The following is a 27,658-nucleotide window of genomic DNA, read 5'->3' as shown; positions in this document are numbered from 1 at the left end:
TTATAATTCACTGCAGTTGATGTTACATAATCCTTTTTGATTACAGCCCAGTTATCATCTATGATAATATTGAGCAGGTGGATACCTATAAGTATCTAGGTGTGGTCATTGATCGTTCATTTACTTGGAAAGCCCACATTGATTATCTTTGTTCAAAATTCCGGCAACGATTGTATTTTTAAGAAGACTTAGGCTGTTCGGTGTAAATCAGAGAATTATTTCATTATGCCGTTTTAGGTAGTCTTTTAAATTATTGGATGCACACTTCATATGGCAATCTTTTGGTCCAATTAAAATCACAGCTTGTACGTCTTGTGAAAACTGCAATGTAAGTTATGGGTGTAAGAGAGTACTCATCACTTCAATCAATTTATGAATCGTGGATTTTTTTTAAAATGCACAGACAATAGTGAGTGATTCAAGCCATGTTTTATTTCCAATGTATCAGATGCTGCCATCATGGAGACGGTATAGAGTCCCACTGAGTAAGAGGAACCGTTAGAGTATCTATTAATATGTTAAATAGCAAGATGTAGTTATACATATATGTAGTTTTAAACTCTTTTTGGTTTGTGTGTGTATGTATATGTTGTGTACTAATGCAGCTTTGAGTCCAAGACAAATTTCCTGAAAAAGGGCAATAAAGTAAAGTATACTAACAAACTAACTTTTTAACATTACTGTACTAAAATATTCCTAAGTTTCCCCTTTTGTATAGATGGTGATGAAACTGAAAGACTAACACTTACATCTAATTATTTTGATTATATTATATTTTAGAATCAGAATATCTATTTCAATGTGATTGAAATTACTTTGTTATTTTTAACAGTTTAACAGTACTATTATTATTAACAGTTTTAAAAAGAGTATGTAAACATGTGCAAATTAGCCTGTATAGAACATAAAGTTCTGTTGGTGTTTGTGTTTAAGAATAATTAATGTAAATGGAACAAAATGCATTCAATGACATCTTTCAAAGCAGTGATCCACAGTTTAGCTCACATAGACGGAAGGTGTGATCACTGTGTGAAGAGAGTTTTGAAAAAGTGACTTTAGTATTGAGAAACTTACATTTTATTTGTGTTTGGAATAATCATTAATTTAGTTTCATTGTAAACATAGTGCTAAACAAGTAAACAAGATTTTATATTTAAATATTATATTATAATATATAATACTGATTTCAGAAAATCCCTGGGAGTGTGAATGAACAGAAATCAAACAATCGCGGGACAAATTATCAGTGTATTTTCCGGAATCTCTGTGTGAACGGGGCTTATGTGAGCCAAACTGTGGATCATTTATTATTGCTTTGGCAATTTTTTTTATTTATTTCTCACTTAACACAAACACCAACAGACATTTATGTTCTTTACAGGCCAATTTGCAGATGTTTTAAATTCTGAATCTAAAAAAAAACAAAAACAAAAAAAATTATATTTAACTAAACACCTATACAAGTGTTAATCTCAGTTTCATATTTTTGTACAGTATTGTAAACGTGGATAATGTAACATTAACTGCAGTGAACAGTAGATAGTGTAATTCTTGTTTTATTTATTTTTTAAATACATTTTTACAAAAGAAAACTTTACAAAATAAATTTGGCAGGGTAAATCCCAGCGTTTTCTCTAGTTTATTCTAGTGTATTTGAGAAGTTGCACAGATATTGGTAACACTACTCTGGGGGTTGTTGGCCAGTTTTCTCACCTAAGAAAAACACTGGCCTTTAAGGCCTTCCTGTATTGATATGTAAATTGTGTGTGGGGGGGGAAGTGCAACAACTCAATTCACACACACTAGAGTCTACATACACATGAAAAATACCTATTTTAGAATATCAGTTATGGTTAAATCATTCAATCATTTATACCACAGTCTTAAATGATGTCTTAAATGATATCAGGTTAAAAGACCATGATATCTTCTCCAAACCAACTTACAGCTTGACAGCAGTTCATTTCACATTCAAAATGCACTGAAACTTCATTCATGTCTCAGATCAACTCATTCTTCCAGAACACTAGAAAAGGTTTTACCCCCAAAAAACACACGTTAAATAAAAAAACACAAATAACAGGAAGCATTATAAAATATTTCTGCTGTTTTCTGTTGTTCAGAATTCACAGCATTATATGTCACATGGTCATTGTTTACAGTACAGTACACATTTTCCCCCAAGTTTCCCCTTTTTATAGATGGTGATGAAACTGAAAGATTAATACCTGTATGTGTTCAGCTACATCTAATTGTTTTGATAGTATTTAATTTTTTAGATTCTGAATATATTTTACTACGGTATTACTGTAGAAGTGTTGCAAATGTCTGTGTCATTCAATGTTGTATTAATGCATTCAGTGACTACATCTTCCAAACTACATATTTCACTTAGACACAACCACTGCCAAAACTCAGAGCCCATTTTTATACACTCTTTTATACACTCAAAACTGTTAAACATAATTGAAAGATCTTATAAACATTGAGATCTTTCAATTTAAATGAATTAATTTCTCACTTAAACACAAAGACCAACAGAACTTGATTTACTATACAGGCTTATTTGCACATGCTTACATATTATTTCCAAGACTGTGTTATTTCATTTAAAAACCTAAGCTAGACTGAAATGTGTAATATTTCTACCGTATACCACATTGATATATATTATTCTGAAATATAATTTTTTTTAAATCAGAAAAAAATAAGATGTAGCTAAACACATACACAAGTCTTAGTCTTTCATTTTCATCACCATCTATACAAAAGGTTTGTACATTAATGTAAACATGAACCATGTAACATAAACTGCATTGAATTCTGAACAGCAGAAAATAGTGCATATTGCTGCCTGTTGTTTGTGTGTTTTTTGTTTTGTATATTTAATTTATGTTTGTTGGCTGAAACCTTCACTAGAGTTCTGAAAGAATGCCTTAATTTGAGACATGAATGATGTGTTTTGGTAGTTTTATTGTATGTTGGTTCATTAATGTTAAGTAATATCACTTAAATTAAGTGTAACCATTTTTAGGCCAGCATTTTTTCACCATTCCATGCCCATTTCCACACAAGTTAGTGTACATGCTAAAGATAAGCAGCAGCAGTATGCATGCACATGTTATATTCATTTCATTACACAAATTTACTTATTTTGTCCACTGTTTGATAATAAAGAATGACACGTTTGATTGCTTTTACATTTAGCAGTATCTCTGAATGTGATGGCGATGTTCATAATAAGACTAAAACACCAGTCTCAGACAGCTACATAGTATCGGCCCGGATCTGGCCCACATCTGGAATCCACACAGCCCGGATGTGGGCCGGATCTGGGCCAACACTATGTTGCTGTCTGGGTTTATTGCCCTAAAAAATACACTGTAAAAAAAATACACAAAGGTCAAAACTCAATTTTATGTTGATTGTTGCATTTAAAATATTCAGATGGTTCAACTAAAGTGCCAGTGTTAAAATACATTGAGAATACTATGACTAACCGGTTAACTGACAGTAAGAATTTTGATCTATTATTACAATCAGTAGTTTCAAGTTTAATTAATTTATAAAGTACATTTAAAACAGCCACAAGACTGGCCAAAGTGCTGTACGAGACAACTAAATACGTATCCTAAATATACACACTCTAATACACAAAAATATAATATAATATATACATAAAAAAAAAAAAAAAAAATCAATACGCCAGAGAAAACAAATACCTTTTTAAAAGAGACTTAAAAATTGTTAGGGAAGATTCGACTCTAATCTCTAATGGCTTGTTTTCACTGAGCGGTACGGTACGGTACGGTATGCATTTATTTCCGTTTCCACTGTCAAAAGTTGTGAATGGTACCAAAAAGCCGAACCTTAACACTTTTTGCGTACCCTTCCGTTGGGGTACCAGCACAGTGGTATGGTACTAAAGGGTGGAGCTAGACTAACTGCAGGACGTTGATTGGTTGACAGAGAATCGTCACTTGCGCGTGCTACAAGGGGAATGACAACATAAGAAGCGCCATCTTTTAATTTACAGTTGAAATATAATACTACTGTTACTGTGTCACGAAATGTAAATTTAAGAGTTTTTCAGGCGAGAATGTAGTTGTTTAAAGCTCAAATCTGTGGTTTATTTATAAAGATTTATGAAAATTTGATCCAGGTTGTGAGATCCAGGCAATCACCATTTGTGTGGCTATAATGTTTAAGATTTCTTTAAATGAAAACGAAAAGAGGCAGTGTGGTGTTTTATAACATATTTTGTTTTATTGTTGCCTAAAATGTACATACAGAGATAACCGGAGTAGCAGAGCGAGCTGACTGACGCTTTGAAGAACGTGCTGTTCCATTAGCAGAATTACCGGACTCGCGTCCTCGGGAGTCATTCTCCTGAGCTGGACTTGGCAAGTCCAAACTGTGCGTACTTGCTATTGAGAAACGCCTAATGTTTCTGCTGATATGGGTGCTTGCAGCATTTTGGTTCTGCTAGACATTAGCGCTGCTTTTGACACTATATGTCATATCATCCTCCTTGACAGGTTGCGTGTTTTGTTAGGCACCTCTGGCATCTCTTTGCAGTATATTTATTTGGGGAAGAACAAATCGGAGGCAACATTAGTACAGCAGGGCGTCCCGCAGGGGTCAGTACTAGGACCTACTTTTTTCTGCATCTATATGTTGCCGCTTGGTGACATTATTAGAAAGTACGGTACGGGGTTTTTCCTTGTTATGCTGATGACATGCAGATCTATGTTAGCTCACTCCCTGATCCAAATCTCGCAATTACAGCTCTTACCGTATGTCTGGAAGAAATAAAGGTAAGTGATGCATGACAACTATCTTAAGCTTAACAAATCAAAAATGGAACTGTTACTTTTTGGTATGCTGACAGATTTGCACAAACATAACTGTCTAAGTCTGTTTTCTGATTCTGAATTATTGTCTCCAGCATCACAAGTGCGAAATCTAGGTGTTATCTTTGATCCGCATTTGTCATTTGATGCCCATATCAAAATGTTTTCAAAATCTGCATTTTTCCATCTTAAAAATATTGCCTGAATTCAAACTTCTTTATCCCTGTCAGATGCAGAAAGGCTTATTCATGCATTCAATACATTCATATGATAGCACTTTATTGCGTGTAATTCACCTTATTCCGCCCCGCCCACTTTTAATACTTTGCGCTTCCGCAATTTGTCATCCGACTTCCGCTAAACTGACACGGCACATCCGGGTGTAAATCGTAAAGTACTCCACAACATTCCGATCGCTTTACATTGTGTTCGTAACACTGTTGGTTAAATTGTTCTATCCTCTTAATCCAATTGTTATGGCAGCCCCTAACTGAGCATATAATACTTGACATATTTTACCGTTAGAACAATAGAATTACGTCTAGAAACTAGCGTCCTTTCAGACGGAAGTTGAGGTCCCTCTCAGCCGGAAGTAAGATGACAAAACGAACGTAATGGCGTCACCCTCGTGGAAAATAAGGTGAATACACACGTCATGCACCCTACAACACTAATCCTAACCAAACATATAATACATATTACATATTACACACTATTACTAAACCTACCCTAAACCCACCCATGCGTATCATATGCACACAGAAACTCCTTTTCGCGTATAAATTGTACAATAAACACAATGTGTGCTATAGAGACACATTTAGTGTGACCGGGTTGGAATGACATACCAATTTCACAAATTCACGTTTATGTTGTTTACATGCAGATGGTAAAGGCATCGTTTTCAAAACCTTGCACTTTGAAACTCGTTTTCAAAAGCTTGCATTGTCAGGTGAAAATTGAAAATTATGTCGTGTAAACAGACCCTGAAGTGTCCATTCTTTATTGCACTTTAGTTTTGTTAATTGTTCATTTAAGTTGGCCTATTTACTATATATACAGTTATATATACACTTTTATTCTGGTTTACTGTGTTCACAGAAGCACTGCGGGTGCTTGATGTGTGAATCCTCATGTTCTGTTGTTTATGCTGCTATTTGCACATGTAAATCTACATTTTTTAGGTTTTTGAATTGGTCACAGACACCTATCTATTCTAAGTCCATTTAATTCTAATCTAACCTTCAAATCATGTCAGTTAATGATGACTGGGTAACAACCATCAGCTTTCAGTCAGAAAACAAAATGTTAAATGAACATCCCTACTTCATATATTTCAACTGAACCAACTAAAAATGTTCAGTGCAGCAAGTCGACATAACATTTTGAGATTGACCTCCAAAATCTTTACAGTGTGTTTGGGATGGCAAGAAATGTACAAAGCAGCCAAACACGTATCGTTCTTTACCATCCAACTGGGGACGCGAAGTTCATTTTGATTAATAAAATCATTATTCACTGTATAAAGTATGCTTTACGCTATACTAAATATAGGTCACTATAGTGACCTGAAATCGTTACCTTAAAGAGCTATTTCTGTTTGATTAATCCTATAAACCCTAAAGGGACTGCATAACCAAACATAGAAAGTATCTATGAAGAGAGAAAATAAGCGTTAAATAAGAAAAATAATGTTATGAATGATAAAAGGCGTAATATATAATATACTATATAATATACTATATATATATATATATATAGTTACATAATGAAGACAGACTTCACTGCCAGTTCACTTCACTGTTCACACACACACACACACACACAGCTCCATTGCAGCCAAGTCCCCTCTTGTATAGATAGAGATCGTTCATTGAGTCCCCACTCGGCCAGTGTAGAGCGACATTGGTCTGTTAGTAATATAGATATGTATGTGTGTGTGCAATGACACATAACAATGGCAAGTAAATTGTTAGGGACTGCATAACCAAGCATAGAAAGTAAAAAAATTATATTATGAATGATAAGAGGATATTCTCGCCTCTGCTTTTGAACTGTTGCTGCCGGACGGTCTGTATTTTTTACCCCGTTGTAGATTTAAATGGTCTTTCCTCAAGCAATTCAATTCAATTAAGTCTGTCTTTATTTTGTAACTATAGTTACAAAATAAAGACAGACTTAACTGTTCACACACACACACACACACACACACACACACACACACACAGTTCCATTGCAGGCTATTGCGAGTCCCCTCTTGTATAGGTAGAAATCGTTCAGAGATGATATTCCATCTTGGCATGTTTAAAATATTATTATTTTTTGCATATTTGAAGTTATATTATGAAAAAAGACCTTAAAAGAAAATTGTGTATTTCATTTTTGTTTCTTCAAAATGACCAGATGCAACAAGTCAACTCAAAAGTTTTGAATTAGATCTTAAAGAAAGGTCCACTGTTGGATGGTACCGAACGACATATGTTTGGTTGCATTTAAATTGAGCAATATTTCAAACACTGACTTTCTCTGTACATCAACATCCTAGAAACAAAGGAAACAGAAAAATAAGGACATGTCTATTGATTTTTTTTTAAGAGTAGAAATTATGTTTTAATTAATAGGCAGCCAATACTATCAGTCACATTATTAATATCTTAATAATATAATAATAATTACATTATAATTATGACATTGAGTTGCAGATCCCCTCTTGGCATGTTTTTTTTATTTTTTTATAAAAAAATGCATATTTGAAGTTATATTATGAAAAATATAATATAATATATATGGCAACCCTTTATAATAACTGCATCTTATTAATCATTAGTTAAGCATTAGTAAACAGTTAAATCATAATTCATAAAGCAGACATTAATAAGCCGTTTATAAATACAGCTTTAAATGCTGTATTATTGATTTAGAAGGATATCTATAATGTGTTTAATAATTGTATTTTCATACTTTATTAATTATCAGTTTATCATTTCTAAATGAAGTATAGCATTATTTACAAAGCAGTTATTTAGGAGTTGTCAGTGATTAATAAGATCACTTAGAGTAAATTTAGTAGATTCAGGGAGTTATAAAGCATTTAGTAGTGGTCAGTTCACTATTTTGTGAGCAAAAGTGAGGACTAGTTATGCCAAAAGCATTTATAAAGGAGATTTAAAGACTCATTTATCTTCTAAACAGAAAAAGGAAACACACACAACACAACACAATGATAGAGAACATAGAAATATTAACAGCCTTTAAATCTCCTACATAACTAGCATAACTAGTCCTCACTTTAGATGAGCTCACAAAAAATAGTGAACTGACCTCTACTAAATGTTTTATAACTACCTGAACTACAGTAGAAATACATGTTAATAAAGCATTTATTAACACACTAAGTAACTATTACTATATGTCTGAATAATAAGTGTATGATGTATGAATGTACATTGAAATAGTTTAATCATTTACTCACACTTTCTAAGGGATCTTATGAACCACTGACAACTCCTAAATAACTGCTTTGTAAATGATGCTATACTTCATTTAGAAATTATAAATTGATCATTAATAAAGTATGAAAATACAATTATTAAACACAAATATAGATATGCTTTTAAAACAGGAATAAAGCATTTATAACTGCATTTATATACTGCTTATTAGTGTATATTAATGCTTTATAAATGAATTAACTGTTTACTAATGCTTAACTAATGATTAATAGCGTGCAGTTATTATAAAGTGTTACTGAAAGCTCCTGAACTAAGCAGTTAAACAGCAGCTCTACAGTCTCAGAGCCTCTCTAGGACAGCAGCCATTCAGACAATAGAGAAGTGTGAACGACGTGTGTTAATGGGCCACTGCAGTTCCTGCTCCAGCCTACAGGAGCGCTGCTGAGTATGGACTTAAACACACACACACATGTAAGTCCCCACTTGGTCAAAAATGTACAAAATTAACCAGAGCGTGTTTTGGCTGATTTTAACATGTTTTAAAGCATGACCAACAGGGGACTTGAAAAATGTCCCCACTTGGCTCGACGGTCCCCTGTTAGTGAGTGTGTAACGACACCAAGGTCCCCAGTTAGATAGATAGACGAGTACACACACACACACACACACACACACACACTGACATACAGGCAGAAAGAGAGACAGTGAATTCATGAACCGTGACATAATAATTTCCCTTTACATGCTTAAATAGTACATGCTTAAAAATAGTAATAATATACAACAAAATATATATTATAAATACAAATCTATAATATACACCCCTGATAAAAAGTTTGGCATCGTTAAGTTTTTTTTTTTTTATGTTTTTAAAGGAGACTTAATTTATTTGATCAAAAATACAGTAAAAACAGTAATATTGTGGAATGTTATTACTAATTAAAAGAACTGTTTTCTATTTTAATATGTTTTAAAATGTAAAATAATAACCTGGAATGTATGGAGGTGTTTTTATCTGGACTTTTTGATGAACAGAAAGATTGAAATAGAAATATGAAATGAAAAATAGAAATGTGAGTTATTCTAAATGATTTAAAATAGACATGTTTATTGACATTTTAAATGTCTTTACTGTCTATTTTTTTAAATTAAAATTAAAATTAAAAATTTGACTGCACATTTACAAAGTGGGAAAGAGAGCATAACTATATCATACTTACTGACATCCAAAAAAGCAAGATTTGAAATGAACTCGTGACTTTAACAAAGATGTAAATCAGGACAGGCCTAAACTGGGGATTCAACATATTCTTCAAAAACAGGATAAAACTAAGGGATAAATATGGGTAACACTTTATTTTAAGGTGACGTGGTTATACGTTACTACATGTACTTACTATAGTAATAACAAATAAACCAAACCCCAACTGTAACTCTATAGGAAGTACATGTAGTTAATTGATATTACTCAGTACTTACTAGAGTAAGTAAAATGTCACTACATCACCTTAAAATAAAGTGTAACCTAAATATGATAATTTTTCACTGAAAGCCAATTAAAAACATTGATCCACGTTATAAAGGTAACATCACAGTAGTAAATAAAATAGCTTTTCAAGAGTTTCAGGAAAGGAAGAACAAACTGAAAACTCTTCTGTAAAAACTATTCCACTATGTTTTTATCCTCAACAAGATTTTGTATCAATTCTCTTTAATTTTTGAGTCATCGGATGGAAATTTAAAAAGCTCAAGATCACCTAAGGCTGAAAACACTGAAAATCCCCAACAATGAATCAATTTAATGGATCCTTGCTAAATTAATGTATCAGTTTCTTTAAAAAAAGATCAAATTAAAGGTAAATTCATTCTACCATTTTAATAGTGTAAATATAATAATAGACCTAATTATAATAAACAGAATAATAACCAACATTAATATTCAGGGAAGACGATTAGACGATATTTTATTATGAGGGGGGTGTCAGGGACCTGAATGATGGATAATGATAATGATGATTTGCACAGGATATCAGACAGATCTGACAGATTCATAATTCCTGATTCTGATGTGTTTTCTCTCCATCAGATTCCCATCAGTTCACTCTGGATCTGAACACAGTGAATAAAGCCCTCAGTCTGTCTGAGGGGAACAGAGTGGTTACTAACACTGACAGAGAGATTCAGCCGTATCCTGATCATCCAGACAGATTTGATGTGTTTCCTCAGGTTTTGTGTAGAGAGAGTTTGTGTGAACCCTGTTACTGGGAGATTGAGTGGAGTGGGAGACGTGTGTGTATATCAGTGTCATACAAGAGCATCAGCAGGAAGGGACGGAGTAATGAGTGTCGGTTTGGACTTAATAATCAGTCCTGGTGTTTGATCTGCGCTTACTCCGGTTACTCATTCACACACAATAACATAAAGACTGATCTCCCTGTAAAGTCCATCATCAGAAGAATAAGAGTGTGTGTGGATCACAGTGCAGGAACTCTGTCCTTCTACAACGTCTCTGACACACTGAGCCTCATACACACAGTCCAGACCACATTCACACACACACTCTATCCTGGGTTTAGGGTCCTTTCTGGATCAACAGTGAAACTGTGTTGATGAATGAGAATAGACTGATGAGAGATTCTACCCATAATGCTTTGATCTGCATGATAAATCAGTAACAGTGAGATGTTATAGAGTCTCTTATTTTCTCTTCATTACATTAATAACACAGCTGACCCTCTGTCAGTGAATTATATATATTTTTAGCAAAGTAGGCCTAAGAAACAAATGTGTACAAAGTTGCACAAGTTAGGCTACCGCTACAAAGTTACAAAATGCAACACGTCACGTGTCATGCGCAGCGTCTCCTCCACTCGCACGCATCACACTGGGCCTGCTGTGCTGTACTGTGTAGCTTAAGTGCAACATGGAGCTTGAAGATGTAAAGAAAAAAAAGAAAAACAGGAGAATTAACTTTGAGCAAACTTTGCGTTTGGAGGAAAGTCGGAGGTATGGAACCATTTTAAACAAGTCGTGGGCAGTGACAACATATGTGTTGGCTTTGTCGAGTGCATTAAGTGCTCGCCTACGACAGCAACAAAACGGGACTTCGACGATGAACAGACACATGAAGCATGCCATGACAGAAAGGATGATAGTCAGCCTTCAATGTCCTCTTTTGTTACTTCTCCAGTCCTAGGCCATCCAAAGGTCATTCTTGTTCTGAAAAACTTAATTGAATTTCTGTCTTTGATCTGTTGTTCTTTGTTGTATTATTAAGTCAAGTCATCTTCATTTATATAGCGCTTTTAACAATGTAGATTGTTCCAAAGCGGCTTTACAGAGATACAAGGATAGTTTAAAGTAACAGAGATTGTTTTGGCTTTATAGCAGTTTTTGAATAAAGTTATTTTCCAGCTTAAGTTAGTTTGATTGATTCACTTCCGTCGCAACGATCATTAGTTATTAACTTAGGGGCCGCTAACACGACACCGTTTTAACAGAAAACTCTACACAGACTTTAAATGCGAAACCTGTAAGAACGCTGATGGCGTGCACATGCGTATTACGAGTTCAGTCTATTGGTATGCGCGTTTGAATATATGTGCGCAGGTTTGTAATTCCCTACAAACCAAGCCTTAAGAAACTACTTGTCTGGCCTTAACATTTTGATACAGAATTGTATCACTTCGGGGTAGATACGCGAACCGAATTTCCCCGACAACGCTTTATCTGTAGAGTGGTAAAGGGATCCTCCATAAGGAGAAACAAGTTGGCACTTTAGCACCCCGCTATGACATCGGGTCCAGGCGAAGGTCTGGCTGCGGGTCCCCTGAGCTGGGACTGGTCCCCTGAGCTGGGACTGGTCCCCTGGGCTGCCGGCTCCGCACTGGTCCCCTGAGCTTATTATTTAAATTATAAATGCTTAATGTTTCAGCTATTTGACTTCTGTTAAAGTGACATTTTTCAGGGACAGCAGTGCATAAATGTGCTTATACTGTGTAGAACCAGTCAGTATTTTAGATTATTATACAATAAATAAAACAATACTGCCAAGTTTTCTAACACATGGATTTATATACTTTGTCAATTTCGTGACCAGATGACTTTGACAAAATGATTTAAAAATAAAACGTTTGAAACTGCATTTAATAACATTTATTCCCGTACAACACAGAGCCCTGCACATAACATACATAAAATATAGTGTCCATGAATTAAGAATTTGTTGATCACTTTTTATTAAATCATTCCATAATTTCCAAGATGGCGGCTTGTTAGTCTGTTGGTGTTTGTCTACTTGTCGTAAAAAATAATCTTATTATTTTATCATAAATGACCTGTTGATGCTTTATAAATCTCGTTTTAAGGAGCCCATCGACTATTGCTAACTTACATGATCTTGATTTTCAAAGCTAAAATCACTCCAATTTAAGTTCAATCAACTCAATCCCTGGTTTCTCGAACGTGGACTGGTTTGTGAATAACAACAGCATTGTATGTACCGAGACACCGGGCACAAACAGTCAAATTTGTGATCGATTGCGGGTCGCTATTTGGGACTGGAGCTAGAAGGATTGAGATTTTAATGGCGGTATCGAGGTATTCACAGCTCTCAGCTCGAGTCCTTTAGCAAGAGCTTATTTGCTGTTGCGGTGTCTTCAGTGTTGTCTGCTGAAGGTCGTGTTTTAGAGGATCCTGGAGGATTCTGTAGTACGTGCTGCCTCATTTTATGGGCTTGTCAGGGTTCTACGGCTGGGGACTCTGGAGGACAACGTGGCGTTTAAGCACCATCATGGATCTGGGAATCTGAAGGATCTAAAGAGATTCTGTATGGAGGAATGGTCTCTGATCTCTTGTCAGTTGTTTAAACTAAATTACAAATTTAGACAAAACTAATTAGTCATTGAAGGAGAAGACTCAGCTGTTCTCTTGGCAAAAGAAAGTTGCAAAAAGTACTGAATAAAAGGGTGCCATTAATTCTGATTGACGTGCAAAGAGATTTTTCCCCACATTTACAATTATTTTACTTCAATGAAAGGTTTGATTATTGTGATTTTTTTTTATAAAAGATCAAAATGATTAAGAATGCAGATTTATTTTTACATGCTTCTTTGTTCATACTTACCAAGGGTGCCAATAATTCTGACCATGACTGTATCTAATGGCAGAGCAAGCACATTCCATTCTCTTACAGGTCTCTACACAGACACATAGCTCCAATATATGCAAATTAGTGGTGTAACGGATCACAAAACTAAAGGTTCGGATCACATTTTCGGATCAGCAAAAAAAGAATGAATTAATAAATAAATAAATAAAATACAAGCGCTTTCACATATGCTGCATTTGCAGTGCGCAACTGATCCACTTGCTTTACCCCGGTCTTAAAGTAAAAAGATGAATGTGAAAAATAGTAGTATTTAATTAAATACATTTATGGTGAGATTACTACATTTTATTTAATTAAATGCATTTATGGTGAGATTATTATATTTTCATGTCAATCTGTGTTCATTTTGACCACGAACCATGCTCTGTCACTTTAATTCAGCACGTGCAGCACAGCAGAAATAGACTCGGTGCGGAAACGATCGCTGCACTGCTGTATACGCACCGCTTCTGGAACGCATTGTGTACAAATAACAAGGTCACATGAGACACAGCCATCTTCTAACCGTATACATACTGGGAACTATATTCTCAGAAATGTTATTTGTACACGCTGTGACTATACAAATCACAACACGTAAATAGGAAAATGTTGGCGTTATTTTGTCACTTATTGGGAGCAGTATGCTAGCTGGAGCTGTTTACCTCCAGTCTTTGTGCTAAGCTAGGCTAGCGGTGGGTACGTCAGACAGAGTTACGGCACGCACGGAGATGAAAAGGGTGTGTATGGACTTATCTAACTCTGGGGGATATGGTGAAGGAGCTAAAGTCCCAAAAAGTCGGCATGTTCCAATACTTGGGCTTAAAAACAGCACAAAAAATTCTCACTGTACTGGAGATGGTCTTTTCTCCTGTTGTCCTCTTATGGCTCTGTTTCCACCCCTGTCTCTAGCACCAGTGAACCATTTGGTGAGAGCCTTGTCTGCCTGTTTCTGATTGACATCTTTGGTCAATGAATTCTTCTTCAATCCACCTGCATAAAAGTAAAAGTTTACACACAAAATTCCTAATATTAATTCCAAATTATGATCATGATTAAAATATAATTAATCATGCAGCACTAGCGTGCGTATTGGTAAAAGTACATTTACATTTAGTCATTTAGCAGACGCTTTTGTCCAAAGCGACTTACAAATTGGGACTAAATTAAGCAAGTCATCGTGAAGAGGCAAAAAACAACGCAAGAAGTGCTCAAAATACGAAGTTCAGGCATTATTCAGAGTAGCATAAGCCCGATAAGCGAGAATTTACAGGAATATATATATACTTTTTTTATTTTTTTTATTTTTTATGAGGTAAAGTGCTCACGGAAGAGAAGAGTTTTCAGCTCTTTTTTGAATGTTGTTAAGGATTCTGCATTCCGGATGCCGGTGGGGAGATCATTCCACCAGCATGGAACTGTGAATGAGAATGTTCTGGAAAGTGATTTTTTGTCTCTCTGTGATGGGACCACGAGACGTCGCTCGTTGACCGATCGAAGGCTTCTGGTCGGGATGTAGACTTGTAGGAGTGAGTGAAAGTAGGACGGAGCTGAGCCTGTGACAGATCTGTAAGCAAGCGTCAGTGCCTTGAACTTGATGCGAGCAGAGAGAGGTAGCCAGTGCAGTGAGATGAACAAAGGAGTGACGTGGGCCCTCTTGGGCTCGTTGAAGACAAGACGGGCTGCGGCGTTCTGAAAGTATTACACAAATGAAATTCACTTGACTTATGCATAGGAGTACAACAATAAAACACTTACCATATATGACCTCAAAAAGGCGCAAATCTCTAAATCTCTTCTTGCCATGACGGCCAAACAGACTGTACTGGATTGCCACTTCATTTGAAATTAGGAAACTCATCATCCTTCTTGTGGCATCATCCAGTGAAGAACCACCAACAGATACAGACAGAATGATTTGTAGATGACATGCGCAAGTCAGCTTCAGAATGATCAAAATAAAAACCAACAAGCAACATGAACACGGATCATGAACCTACAACACTAGACATGAATCTTGGGTCAAGCAACTTTTCATTCATAGCTTCCACTTCTTCTGTTGTTGTTAGAGGGAAGACAGCTTCTTCAGGAACATTGGGCAATGACTCATGTTTGTGCTGCTTAAGCAAAGCATTCAACATGTTGCTATGCACTCGCTGAGTCTCTTTCACGTCCTCCAGGAGGGTTAAAAGCTTGACGAACATAGCATAATCGGTGATGGCGTTTCTCTGACCGACAGGTCCAGCAGCAGTGAATCCCTGTGCGGCAGGTCCGGTGTTGGCTGGTCCTGTAGCTAGGGGTGGGCGATATGGCAAAAATATCATATCACGATTTTGTTCAGGAATATCATGATTCACGATTGTATCAATTCTTTTTCATGTTGGTTTTACTGTTTTGCAAGTGACTGAGCAGCACAGCCAAACTAATTTCCCTATGTTAAAAGCATAGCCTTACAATGTAACAAAATATAACAGAAAAAACAATTAAACATTTAGGCCAAAGTGGACAAAGATAAATGTAATTATTTTATCTTAGTTCAAAGTAAATAAATAGTGCTTATATTTTTTTAGCTACCGTAGTATAATATTTAACAGTAGCATTCACCATGTAGACTTCACTGTATTAATTATACATGGTTTCTTAAAGCTACTGTATAAAAGAAACTTCGTGGAAAGTTTTACGTTACATTACCTCAGGTGAAAAAATTCGGCTATACAGCCACAAAAAGCATAATTAAAGCATAAAATCTATAAAAATGGGAATGTGACTTGATTAATGACATGCAAAAACAAAAGTACACCTTACTGTCAACAGAAATGACCTCAATTTTAAGCCCCACGAACATAATAGGCCTAATTTATTGTTACGCGCCTAAAAAAAAGACAACTTAATGGCTAAATTTGTTTAAAGGTCATTTCAGTTGCCAAAACAAAGTTCCCTATGGTTAAAAACACAGATAATACAGACATGTTTAGAAAATATTCATTTTACCTGCTTATTTCTGTATCCACGACCTCGTCGAAATATCCAGAAACGATTATGAGTAACTCGCTGTATCCTTGTAAAGAAACTGTATCCTTGCGCCTGGGCGGGAATTATTGTAGTTTGAATATTTAAAATCTTTATAGTTGTATTTTAAATTTCCGATTATTTTCGGCAAATATTATATGACATATGATATAATGATATGATATTAAGTGAAAAGAATTCGTAATTAAAAACATTCGAAGCAGGACTACTTTGTCAAGCTTAATGTGTCGTCAGTCAGTAGCTGTTTCCATTACCCTTCAAATTGCACAAATTGAAATTGCGAATTGAAAATACGCTCAATGGAAACACGTCAATTTTGCAAAAACTCCCATTTATCGCAAAAAAGTTTTTACATATATATATATATATATATATATATATATATATCTGGATATAACCCATATGGGGCCCACATATCAATGTTGGCTGGGTTGAGATGCACCCATAGATTGGATTTATTTTTGTAGATATACACAGAGGGTAACAAGCTAACAAAACACACCTGGGGCTCGTTCTTCGTACGTTGCTTATTAAATCCGAGATCAAATGACACATCCAAGATGATATCATCGTGCTAATCATGATCTGGCTAACTCGGTTCTTCGAACACACCTGTTGTTTATGATTAGTATCGCTGGATTGAGTTATCTGAGATAACTGCGCGTTCATGCGCTGGCTTAAAAGGGGATATGTATCGATAGTAGAAACATTGATCAGCAACGCTGCTATTGGCTGTTCAGCGTGGCCAAAGAGCGTGCACAGTTTTTCTCCTCAGCAGAGCAAGAACTAATAGTCGAAGTTTATTCGGAATTTTAATGTTTAATCAAAACGCCAGGGAACACATCAAAGTCTGCAAAAGCCAGGAGAGAGGGCTGGCAAAAAGTAGCAGACAATTTAAATCCGTTAGAAGTGGCCATGTTAGATGTTTTTATCACTTATTAGCCTATATTTTTGTATTTTAATTACTTTGTTCATTGTAATGTCAGAGTCACCACACTAGAACATGGGAACAAATAAAAGTGAAGTACAAAAATATTCTACATAATGGTAATTTTTAGTTATTATAGTCTCTTCTATAAAAGGAACTGTTAAATAAATGTTTGTCTGTTTATAAAAGCAACCAAGAAAAAGGCTGGAAAAAAAGAAAAGATCTTAGTAGTATAGTCATTTCAACTGTTAAATCTTGAGTAATGATGAATTGCTTTGACTTGTGAAAGTGAAAACTGATAAACTTATGTTAATGTAAAAAATATTTTGCCATGAGTTATTGATCACATGTTTCCCGAGTGTAGTTCATTGTAATGACATTGTGTTTTCCTCTTTTGTGCACTTTTACATAATACACCAACACTTGTATCTGTTCCCAAGAAAGTGGTAGCTGAAATATATGCAGTAAGTGGACATTTTCTAACTTTCCAAAGGAAAGAAAGTATAAGACTTTGTAATGTCCATTTGTTTCCATTGCACTGGACAGTGAATAAACCCTCTCAGATAACTGTCATATGGAGGAACTAGCCTACCTGCAAGTGCATAAATAACTTTACTTAATTTATACGTGTATGCTTTATGGCTGCAATATAAGTTGCAGGATTCCACATCTACAGAAAGGCCTACAGAAGAGTCTGCACAGACAGAGGAGACATAGGCCTACAGGTGGGCATTGGATAGCCAACTTTTCCTTTTTATTTGTTGCATGAGGCATGTGTCTAATATCTCTTGTTGCAGGCACTTGACCACTGGCTTTTCTTTACAAAGAACAATTGAAATAAAACTCAAGGAACTAAGCATATTTGTCTTTTATTAAACACTCAGACTTATCAGACACTGAAATCTTCCCTTTAGTTAGCCAAAGTTAATTTCATTGTGTGCCCTTGTCCTGGTTAGAGCTGCATAACTGGTTTGGGTCAGGGAATGGGGTCATACTGTCTGCAGGCAGGAACATGTCATAATCACCTATGAAAAAATGCAGTTCTGTTGGGATCAGCATAAGTGTATGTAATACAGTGAGCTTGATATTTAATTGTGGAACTTTCCTTACCACTTTCAAATAATGTGCATAAATGTGAATTTCTGAAAATTCTTAAGTCATGCACAGATCCTGGCCATTTTGCTTTCACATTTGTGATATGGAAGATTTAGTCAACTGCCTTTTTTAAATTTGATATAATATTATTAATCTGGAATATTAAGAATCCCAATAGTAACTGGGCTGCACATTTACATTGTGAACCCCCTTTCTGTTCACATAATCCCCTTCATTGAGGCCTTGATGGCAGTCTATGGTCTAGCCTATAGTCTATGGTACCAATCACGTTAGTGAAGCCTGAGGGACACATACTGTAATCGGCATGGTCATGATGGCATGATCTTCATAAAAAATTATGATAGCCAAAAAAAAAAAACTGCTTTAAAAAACACTGCTTTACAACATTGGGTCTTAATTGGCTTGGAAATGCCACAAAAAAAACTAAAACTGTTTTTTAAACCTAAAAGCGCCAGGTAAACTCCGAATGACACGACAGACAGCACTTTCCATCAAGTTCTCTGCATCTCCAATAGTGTAAAGGAAAGAGCCACTCGCAAATAATCTTAGGGCAATGCAAACAGTTTGTGCTGCAGTTAAAGCCCGACTCCGACAAGTCGAAAATAAATGTGCGTTTCTAACAATTTTATAATGTGTTAAACGACAATCTCACGAGTCACGAAAAAAATATATACATCTCAGAAAGTGCAGAAAGCGCTGCGCTGGACTTCCCCATGGACTTCCCATATCAGCTCCGCTTATGAAGCCGCAGTCTAATCTTGTTTACATGAAATAAGCCTGCTCCCGAGCAGGTTCAAGTTTGCGCACCTGTTGCTATGACAGCAAGTCCAGGATGAGCGTCGAAAAACCAAACAATCCAAGATCATGCCAAATCGTCAACAATCAAATCCAGCTAACTGAGTTAGCGACGTACGAAGAACGGGCCCCTGGGAACAATCACAGAACTATTCGACAAGAAAACCACAAACTGACTATGAAATGGAGGCGGACACAGAATCTTAAAAGTCCACACACAAGACAGGTAAAATATAAGATACTGAGGAACAAACAGGTAGGTTTTATTCTCAAAGCTGAACTCAGTCATTTGATCCTTAATAAAATGCCCAGCTCTACAGAAATGAATGATATTTTTAAAGGAATGTCATATGAGTGTTATGGTAGAAATTCCCCTATGCATCTGACTCAAGTTAACCTCTTGTGGACAAACATATTGAGATCACATGATCAGACAAATACTAGCGCTGAGAAGATCCACGCTGGACATTCATTACTACATGTCATGCATCGAATTAAGAAAAATACAATATGATTCCTAAACAAAAAGATATTTTGTGTGAATATTAAACCCAATATCTACTTCTAAATTGAAAGTTATGAATACCATTAATTTCTATTGTTTTATTTATTCTCAGGTTAGGTAAAGTAATTCAAATCTGTCCTAAATAATAAGCATTTGAATTTCCATACTTACAATATTTAGATCACAGAAGACTTCTGCGTGGTCATTTCAGCTCAATCTTTTGTTAAACTGAGACTTATGGCAGGCGAGCTTCTTAATTTCAATTATATATATTTTTTATTAAATACAGGTTAACTAGTTTACATAAAAGGTACTAATATATAAAATAAAAATAAAAGTAAATCAAAACCAAATAATTTACAAACTTCTAACTTCATGAGGCATTGCAATGGCAAGGCATCTAACACCGGAGAGGCCGTCCTTGGTGAATCAGCGTCTGTCATTCCAGCTCTTTTTAATGTCCATCAACTTTTTGACATCTTCAGAAATCTCCTCCTGGAAACTCCCTAAAACTTGTTCATTGGTAATCCCCTCCTGGAAACACCCTAGGATCATTAAAGGGATACTCCACTTTAAAATGAAAATGCTGTCATCATATACTCAACCTCATGTTGTTTCAGTCCTTTATGAATTTCTTTCTTCTGCTGAACAGAAAGGAAGATATTTAGAAGAATATCAGTAACCAGACAGTTTCTGGTCCCATTGACTTCCATAGTATATTTTTTTCCTACTATGGAAGTCAATGAGACCAGAAACTGTCTGGTTACTGACATTCTTCTAAATATCTTCCTTTCTGTTCAGCAGAAGAAAGAAATTCATAAAGGATTGAAACAACATGAGGGGGAGTATATGATGACAGAATTTTCATTTTAAAGTGGAGTATCCCTTTAAAGCCTTTGCCTCTTCGTCCTTCTTCTTCTGGACCTTTTCTTCGACACATTCTGTGTCTCGTCCGCAACACATAGATGGTATTGCTTGCATTTTTCTTCTTTCTTTGGCAAAGCTCTTTCTAATACATTTAAAATTTCTCTCTACTCTGCCATATGCTTAATAAATGCTTACAACATTCAGTGTGGTATGTTTTTCTTTATAAACCATCTCCTCAATAAATGATTTTACAAAAACAATTGCAGTATTTTTCTTTATAAACCATTTTCTCAATAAATGATTTTACAACAACAACTTCTGGTGTTTTGTTTTACACAAACACTTCCATTATATAAGGTCACCATTATGGTTGACTCCAATACATAATCGCTTCATACACAAAAAGGCATATTTATAATATAAACATTTGCATATTCCATAATACTGTCAATTAATTATGAAACAGCAATAAAAAAAACATTTACTTTGCATAAAGCAAACATTAAATGTGAGTGATTCACTTTACATTTGTGGTCTATGAGCTCTATATGTGTAAACGTCCTCCTATCATTACTGAAAAACAGTAAGAAAGATTAAAATAACTTAGCAAAATAATTACCATTGACAACAGACTTGCTGCCATGAGGTGAATTGTTTCTGTAAATATGACTCATCTTATACATCATGTATTAGTGTATGATTCAACTGTTCCCCAGGGTCTAGTATTAAAAATAATAATAGAACAATCGCAATACATTGCAAAATCGAATCGCAATACTTGTAGAATCGCAATTCTTAAAAATCGCAATACATATCGTATCGGCACCCAAGTATCGTGATAGTATCGAATTGGGAGGTGTATCGTCCCAGCCCTATGACGAACTGGACACAGTTTTCAGTCCTGCAGTACCAGTGAAGTATTTATGAAACAGAATTACTGAACTATTAAGGGTGTTGTCTTGTTTCTCAGTAACTTCTCTTCTTTGAGTGTGTGTCTGAGACTGATTAAACACAATGTGTGTGGGACCAGGAGTGAGGAAGCTGCTTTACAGACACGCCTGTTTTGCACACGGCACTTAAACACAGAACCAGGGAACAAGAAACAGTTTCAGTTCAGGGAAAGAGAAAGAGAAGTGAAGTTGAGCTGTTGTGTGTTTGCATCTCTGTATTTTTGCAGTAAAATGGCAGAAGCCAGAATTACTCAGGATGAGTTCCTGTGTTCAGTGTGTCTGAATCTCCTGAAGGATCCAGTGACCATTCCCTGTGGACACAGTTTCTGTAAGGGCTGTATTACAGGCTGCTGGGATCAGGAGGATCAGATGAGAGTCTACAAATGCCCTCAGTGCAGACAGACCTTCAGAAGAAGACCTGCTTTAGTTAAAAACACCATTCTGGCTGAAGTGGTGGAGAAACTGAAGACTAAACTTCCTGCTGACTGTTACGCTGGAGCTGGAGATGTGCAGTGTGACGTCTGTAATGGAAGAAAACGCAAAGCCGTCAAGTCCTGTCTGGGGTGTCTGAACTCTTACTGTCAGAATCACCTTGAACAACACGAGAGTTTCTTTAAAAGAAAGAGACACAATCTGACTGATGCCACTGGACGACTGCAGGAGATGATCTGCCAGAAACACGACAAGCTCCTCGAGGTTTTCTGCCGCACTGACCAGAAGTGTATATGTCTGCTATGTATGCTTGATGAGCATAAAAACCACGACACTGGATCAGCTGCAGCTCAGAGGACAGAGAAACAGGTATGAACTTAAAGGAGTCTCATAATACTCATTTACAGGCTCATCATTTTGTTTATGGGTCTACTACAATACATTAACATATTTAATGTCTGTTTTCACCCTCACTGTCTGAATGCTGTTTTAGCCCTAGAAACAGAGACATTATTCATAATACATTCTTTTTGCAAGAGAAAATCATACAAGTTTGGAAAGACATGAGGATGAGTAAACAATGAAAGAATTGACATTTCTGGGTGAACTATCCTTATAAAATTGATGAAATAATTTGATGAAAATAACCTTACCATGTAAGATCTTTAACCCCTCAGTCTCACCACTTCACAGATATTGGATTCATATCTGTTTACCTGATGATTTGTGTGATGTTTCTCCTGTCATTGGTTTGTCCTTTAGCACCAGCTGAAGGAGACGCAGAGGTCGTTCCAGCAGAGGATCCAGCAGAGAGAGAAAGATCTTCAGCAGCTGAGAAAGGCTGTCGCGTCTCATAAGGTGAGTCTGGAGAAGAAGAGAAGTTTGAGAAGTCTCAGTCAGGACTTACTGAAGCTCACTGTGTGATTGTGATGTGTGTGTAACAGCGCTCTGCACAGACAGCAGTGGAGGACAGTGAGAGGATCTTCACTGAGCTCATCCGCTCCATTGAGAGAAGCCGCTCTGAGGCGACACAGTGGATCAGAGATCAGGAAAAGACTGCAGTGAGTCGAGCTGAAGGACGACTGGAGCGACTGGAGCAGGAGATCAATGATCTGAGGAGGAGAGAGGCTGAGCTGGAGCAGCTTTCACACACACAGGATCACATCTATTTCCTGCAGGTAACAGAGATCTAGAAGAACAGGATCATAGTGGACTTGATCACGAGACTCACAGAGAAACATTTCATGAGAGCAGAATGAGACGTTGACTGAAGTGTTGATCTTCGTGATGTTCGGTGTGTTCCAAAGAATTCAGAATGAATCAAATCTACTCAGTCCTTCCATGTGACGCCATTGATGCACTTGATCTCTTATATTAATGTCATTGCCAGATGTTTGATCATCCAAGTGTTTTCCTAGAAAGTTCACATATAGTGTAAGTGTCAAACGCTAGAACTTATAGCACTAGCATGATATAATGAATATGAGAAGAATGAAGCTGATGCTGTGAAAGTGCTGGATCGAGGAGAATTACTAAAGATCAACAAGAGCCGCACAAATCTGACAGTAGTGCAGGTTATTGATGAAGTGTGGAGGTGATGAGCTTTTATTTCTGTTTTCTGTAGAGTTTCCAGTCTCTCTCAGCTCCTCCTGAATCTACAGACGGAAATGACAATCCCTTCTGTTCTCTCTCCTCTTTTGATGGCGTGAGAGAATCTGTCCGTCAGCTGAGGGACAAACTGGAGGATTTCTGCACAGAGGAGCTGAAGAAGATCTCTGACAGAGGTAAAGTCCTAGAGATTCTGCTCTCAGAAATGACCCTCCATCATCTCATATCATGTAGAAGATCATATTAGAAATGTCTTAGTAATAAGCAATTACTTAGCAATATCTTTTTTAAAGGCGCGCAAATGCCAAAGATTTACGAGATGAAACTTGTAGACCTGGTTTCACAGACAGAGTTTAGATTAAGCCAGGATTAAGCCTTAGTTCAATTAGGGTTTTTAAGTAGCTTTTATAAATGTACCGTAGAAAAAAAAAACATTACTGGTGTGCATCCTGAGACAAAACAATGGCACTAATATATTTTAATGTCCAAGTTAATCTACGTAATTAAAGGTTTCAGTGCCAGATTTCTAAAGCGGTTATTTAACCCTCTGGGGTCTGAGATGTTTTCTGGCCCTGGAGGTGTTCTGACATGCTCTGACATTTGTGCTTATTTCTGTTACTCGTGACATTTTCATGGCTAAAGTCTGATTACACTGTATTTAGCACAAACTCTGCTACAATAATATATCAGCAGCATGTATGTAAAAGTTTGTAGTTTTGAGATAATGACATTTATGCGTGGTTTGTGAAAATACAAAAAAAAATTGTCACTGAAATAAGGACATGAAACCCATACTGATTATTTCTTCACAAGACTTTTGAAAATTGTATCACGTAACCTAGAATATTTGCTCCAAAACTATGTGAAAATCATCAAGACAAAATACTGATTTAAAATTTGTAAGACGTGTTTTCTGTAAGAAAGCTTTATGCGAGTAGGCGTGATCACATCATTAATATGTATGGCTTTCACACCTGAGAAAGACAAAGACCCTCCCCTAATGGCCCTATTAGGAGCGATCAGGCCCTATCATTCAGAGCAACCTTGCACAAAGAATGAGGAGATTTAAAAAAGAATGGCTTTTAAATTGTTTGGATTTATTTACAACACAACATAATCCAAAGATACACAATAAATGACAAAAAAGCACATTATTGAAAACAATGATCCAAAGACAGAAACCTTTGTGCCATTCCTAAAAACATTGTACATACCTTTCATTTTCAAGGTGTTTGATTTTCACTTTACCATGTTCATGTACAGAGACTCATGTGAATGTTGAAGTCAGCAGGACTCAGTTGCATCTGGGCCCTGTAAAAAAAGAAAAAGAAAAAGTGTGAACATACTGATATCAAGAGAAACTATAGGGCTGCACGATTTGGGGAATAGATTTTAGATTTTTCTGGTTAAAATTTATTTGTAAAATTCACAGAATACACACACACACACACAAATGTTTCCAACAATATATAATGAACAGGTTTGTTGTGCCTTGTAGGCATAGGCTACGCGCAGTGCTGCATAAAATAATAATAACAATAAATTAAATCTTCCAACAGATTTCAATAACAACTATGCTAGAGAAAAATATATTGATTACAATATAAAAACATGAAGCCTATTGTTTGGTGTTTTTTGCTTTTCAAACGCACAGCGCGCTCCAAAATATGAAACATTCAAACGCAGAGCGTGCTCCAAAATATGATACATTATGGTTACCATATTATACATATCTACGTTTGAGCAGATATCCACAAACACAGTAACGGTTATGTTGACAGTAATGTGAAGTTTATGCAACAATAACAAACTAATAATTAAGAATTTCTTACCTTACATTTTTCTTGTCTTCAAATCGCGTTCTTCTTCTTCTGAGGTAAATCCAATGTAAGCTCACGGCGTGTCTTCCAAATTCGACGAAAAGCAGAGACTTTGAAGTTTTTTGGTGCTTTGTTTTTGAGGTAACGAGCGCGTTCGTGTGAGGCGTGGCCGATTTGCATGTCAATCTCTTTTGCGCGTGTGGGCGTGGTCAAATTAAAAATAATGAGCAAGCGCTTGAGAAACTGAACATCTTGTTGGTTTCATACAAATTACTTAAGCAGAGAATATTTGTTTTCAGTTTGAATCCGATCATTTAAAAGTACACACTTAAATGTTTATAAATTTATATGGCTCATAAATGTGTGACAAGTATTCGCTGAGTTTTGTTTCAGTTTATAGACGTGCTCAAGAAAAAAAAGTTCAGCGAGACGGAGAGGCAGAACGCACACCCTGTTTATTTTCTTTATTTTAAAAAAGCACAATGTTTTGATTTGATTGTAAGTGGACACATACAAAAGTAGACATATCACAGATTCTTTTTTTATATTTCTTTTTTCTGTATGACCATAAATGACGGAGTAATCTAAGTTTATTGTGCTACTATGTGAATAAAATCCAGCAAAACGCAGGGGCGCGTTTGCCGACCCCAGAGGGTTAACACTCAGAAATATAATGTCATGATAATAAATGGAGGATACAAGATGCAAGTAACAACAGTTTATTTATAAATGAAGTGTAGTGTAAAGTCCAAGAAGTCTGGTGCAGGGAAGGCTGCTCTTATCCCTTCTAAGGCCGTTGTGACCTTTAATTCGATCTCCCATGTGAGTGTGGAGATAAATAGCATCTCAGGTAAAATACACTCGGGTGTGGACGGGCGTTCGGATGGATTAAAAAATACGAGATAAAGCTGCTAGTTGCGAATGAAACGCCGATAGAAATTGGCGAACCCCAGAAACCCCTGTAGGGCCTTACGGGAATCTGGGCTTGGCCAATCTACCACAGCCTTAACCTTGTCAGGATCCATACGCACTCCCTCAGACGAGATGATGTACCCTAGGAAAGGAACAGACTGCATGAAAAGTGCATTTCTCCGCCTTGACAAAAAGCCCATTCTCTAGCAACCTCTGAAGCACTCGTCTGACGTGCTGAACGTGTTCCTGGAGAGAAGAAGAAAAAATCTATATGTCATCCAGGTACACATATATGAACTGATCTACCATATATCGCAGCACGTCATTGACGAGTGCCTGGAAAACCGCTGGGGAGTTGGACAGGCCAAAAGGCATAACCAAATATTCAAAGTGCCCCCTGGGGGTGTTGAACGCGGTTTTCCATTTAGCTCCCTTCCTTATGCGGACCAAATGATAAGCATTGCGTAATCCAATTTTGTGAAGACAGATGCTCCCTGCAACCGCTCGAAGGCTGAAGACATCAACGGCAAAGGGTAAGTATTCTTTACTGTGATGTTGTTCAGCCCCCGGTAATCAATACACGGTCGCAGAGAACCATCCTTCTTCCCCACAAAAAAAGAGCCCCACCCCCGCTGGAGAAGAGGAAGGACGGATGAACCCCGTTGCTAGAGAATCAGAAATATATTTCTCCATGGCCTCCCTTTCTGGAGCAGAAAGCAAATATAACTTGCCCTTAGGCGGAGACTTACCTGGCAGTAAATCTATGGCACAGTCATAGGGACGATGCGGAGGAAGAGAAGCTGCACAGGACTTACTGAACACTTCCTTCAGGTCGAGGTACTCAACGGGCACGTTTGACAAATTCACTGCCTTCTCCTGAAACACAGGACCAGAAACAGATGAACAAGCAGACACTAGACAAGACGCATAACATTGATCACTCCAGGTCGAGATAGAATCTTGGCCCCAATCAACCCTGGGGTTGTGTTGTACCAGCCATGGGTGGCCAAGAACTATGGGTGCTAACGGGGAGTCCAAAAGTAGAAATGACAGTGTTTCTGTGTGATTGCCTGATGTGATGAGGGTGATAGGTTCGGTGGTGAGAGAAATGTTATGGAGTTCTTGTCCATGGAGGGCGTTGACAGAAATCTTGTGAGCGAGTGATGTGATGGGAATCTGATACTTGTGAGCAAAAGTCCGGTCCATGAAGTTGCCTTCTGCTCCTGAGTCCAGTAAGGCTT

General features: G+C 36.6%; 1 protein-coding gene across 2 annotated transcripts in view; it reads left to right on the top strand.

The window, feature by feature from the left end:
• Positions 1 to 19,329: 19,329 nt before the first annotated feature.
• LOC309496068 (E3 ubiquitin/ISG15 ligase TRIM25-like) overlaps positions 19,330 to 27,658 on the top strand; it is a 136,583-nt gene continuing 128,254 nt past the window's right edge. Inside the window, exons 1-4 of one of the 2 annotated variants that reach the window (XR_014204951.1) lie at positions 19,330 to 22,446; positions 22,840 to 22,935; positions 23,022 to 23,255; positions 23,702 to 23,861. Coding sequence is in view for 1 of the 2 variants with exons in the window: in XM_082166021.1 (XP_082022147.1) it covers positions 21,877 to 22,446; positions 22,840 to 22,935; positions 23,022 to 23,255; positions 23,702 to 23,861 (1,060 nt within the window). In the remaining variant the exon portion in view is untranslated. The remainder of the gene's footprint in view (positions 22,447 to 22,839; positions 22,936 to 23,021; positions 23,256 to 23,701; positions 23,862 to 27,658) is intronic. The other variant, XM_082166021.1, reaches the window with a different exon arrangement.

This window comes from Leuciscus leuciscus (genome assembly GCF_965113295.1).
Source record: "Leuciscus leuciscus genome assembly, chromosome: 4".
In the NCBI taxonomy this organism is placed as follows: Eukaryota; Metazoa; Chordata; class Actinopteri; order Cypriniformes; family Leuciscidae; genus Leuciscus; species Leuciscus leuciscus.
The sequence above is the reverse complement of the archived record's forward strand: the minus strand, read 5'-3'. Positions and strand labels throughout refer to the sequence as shown.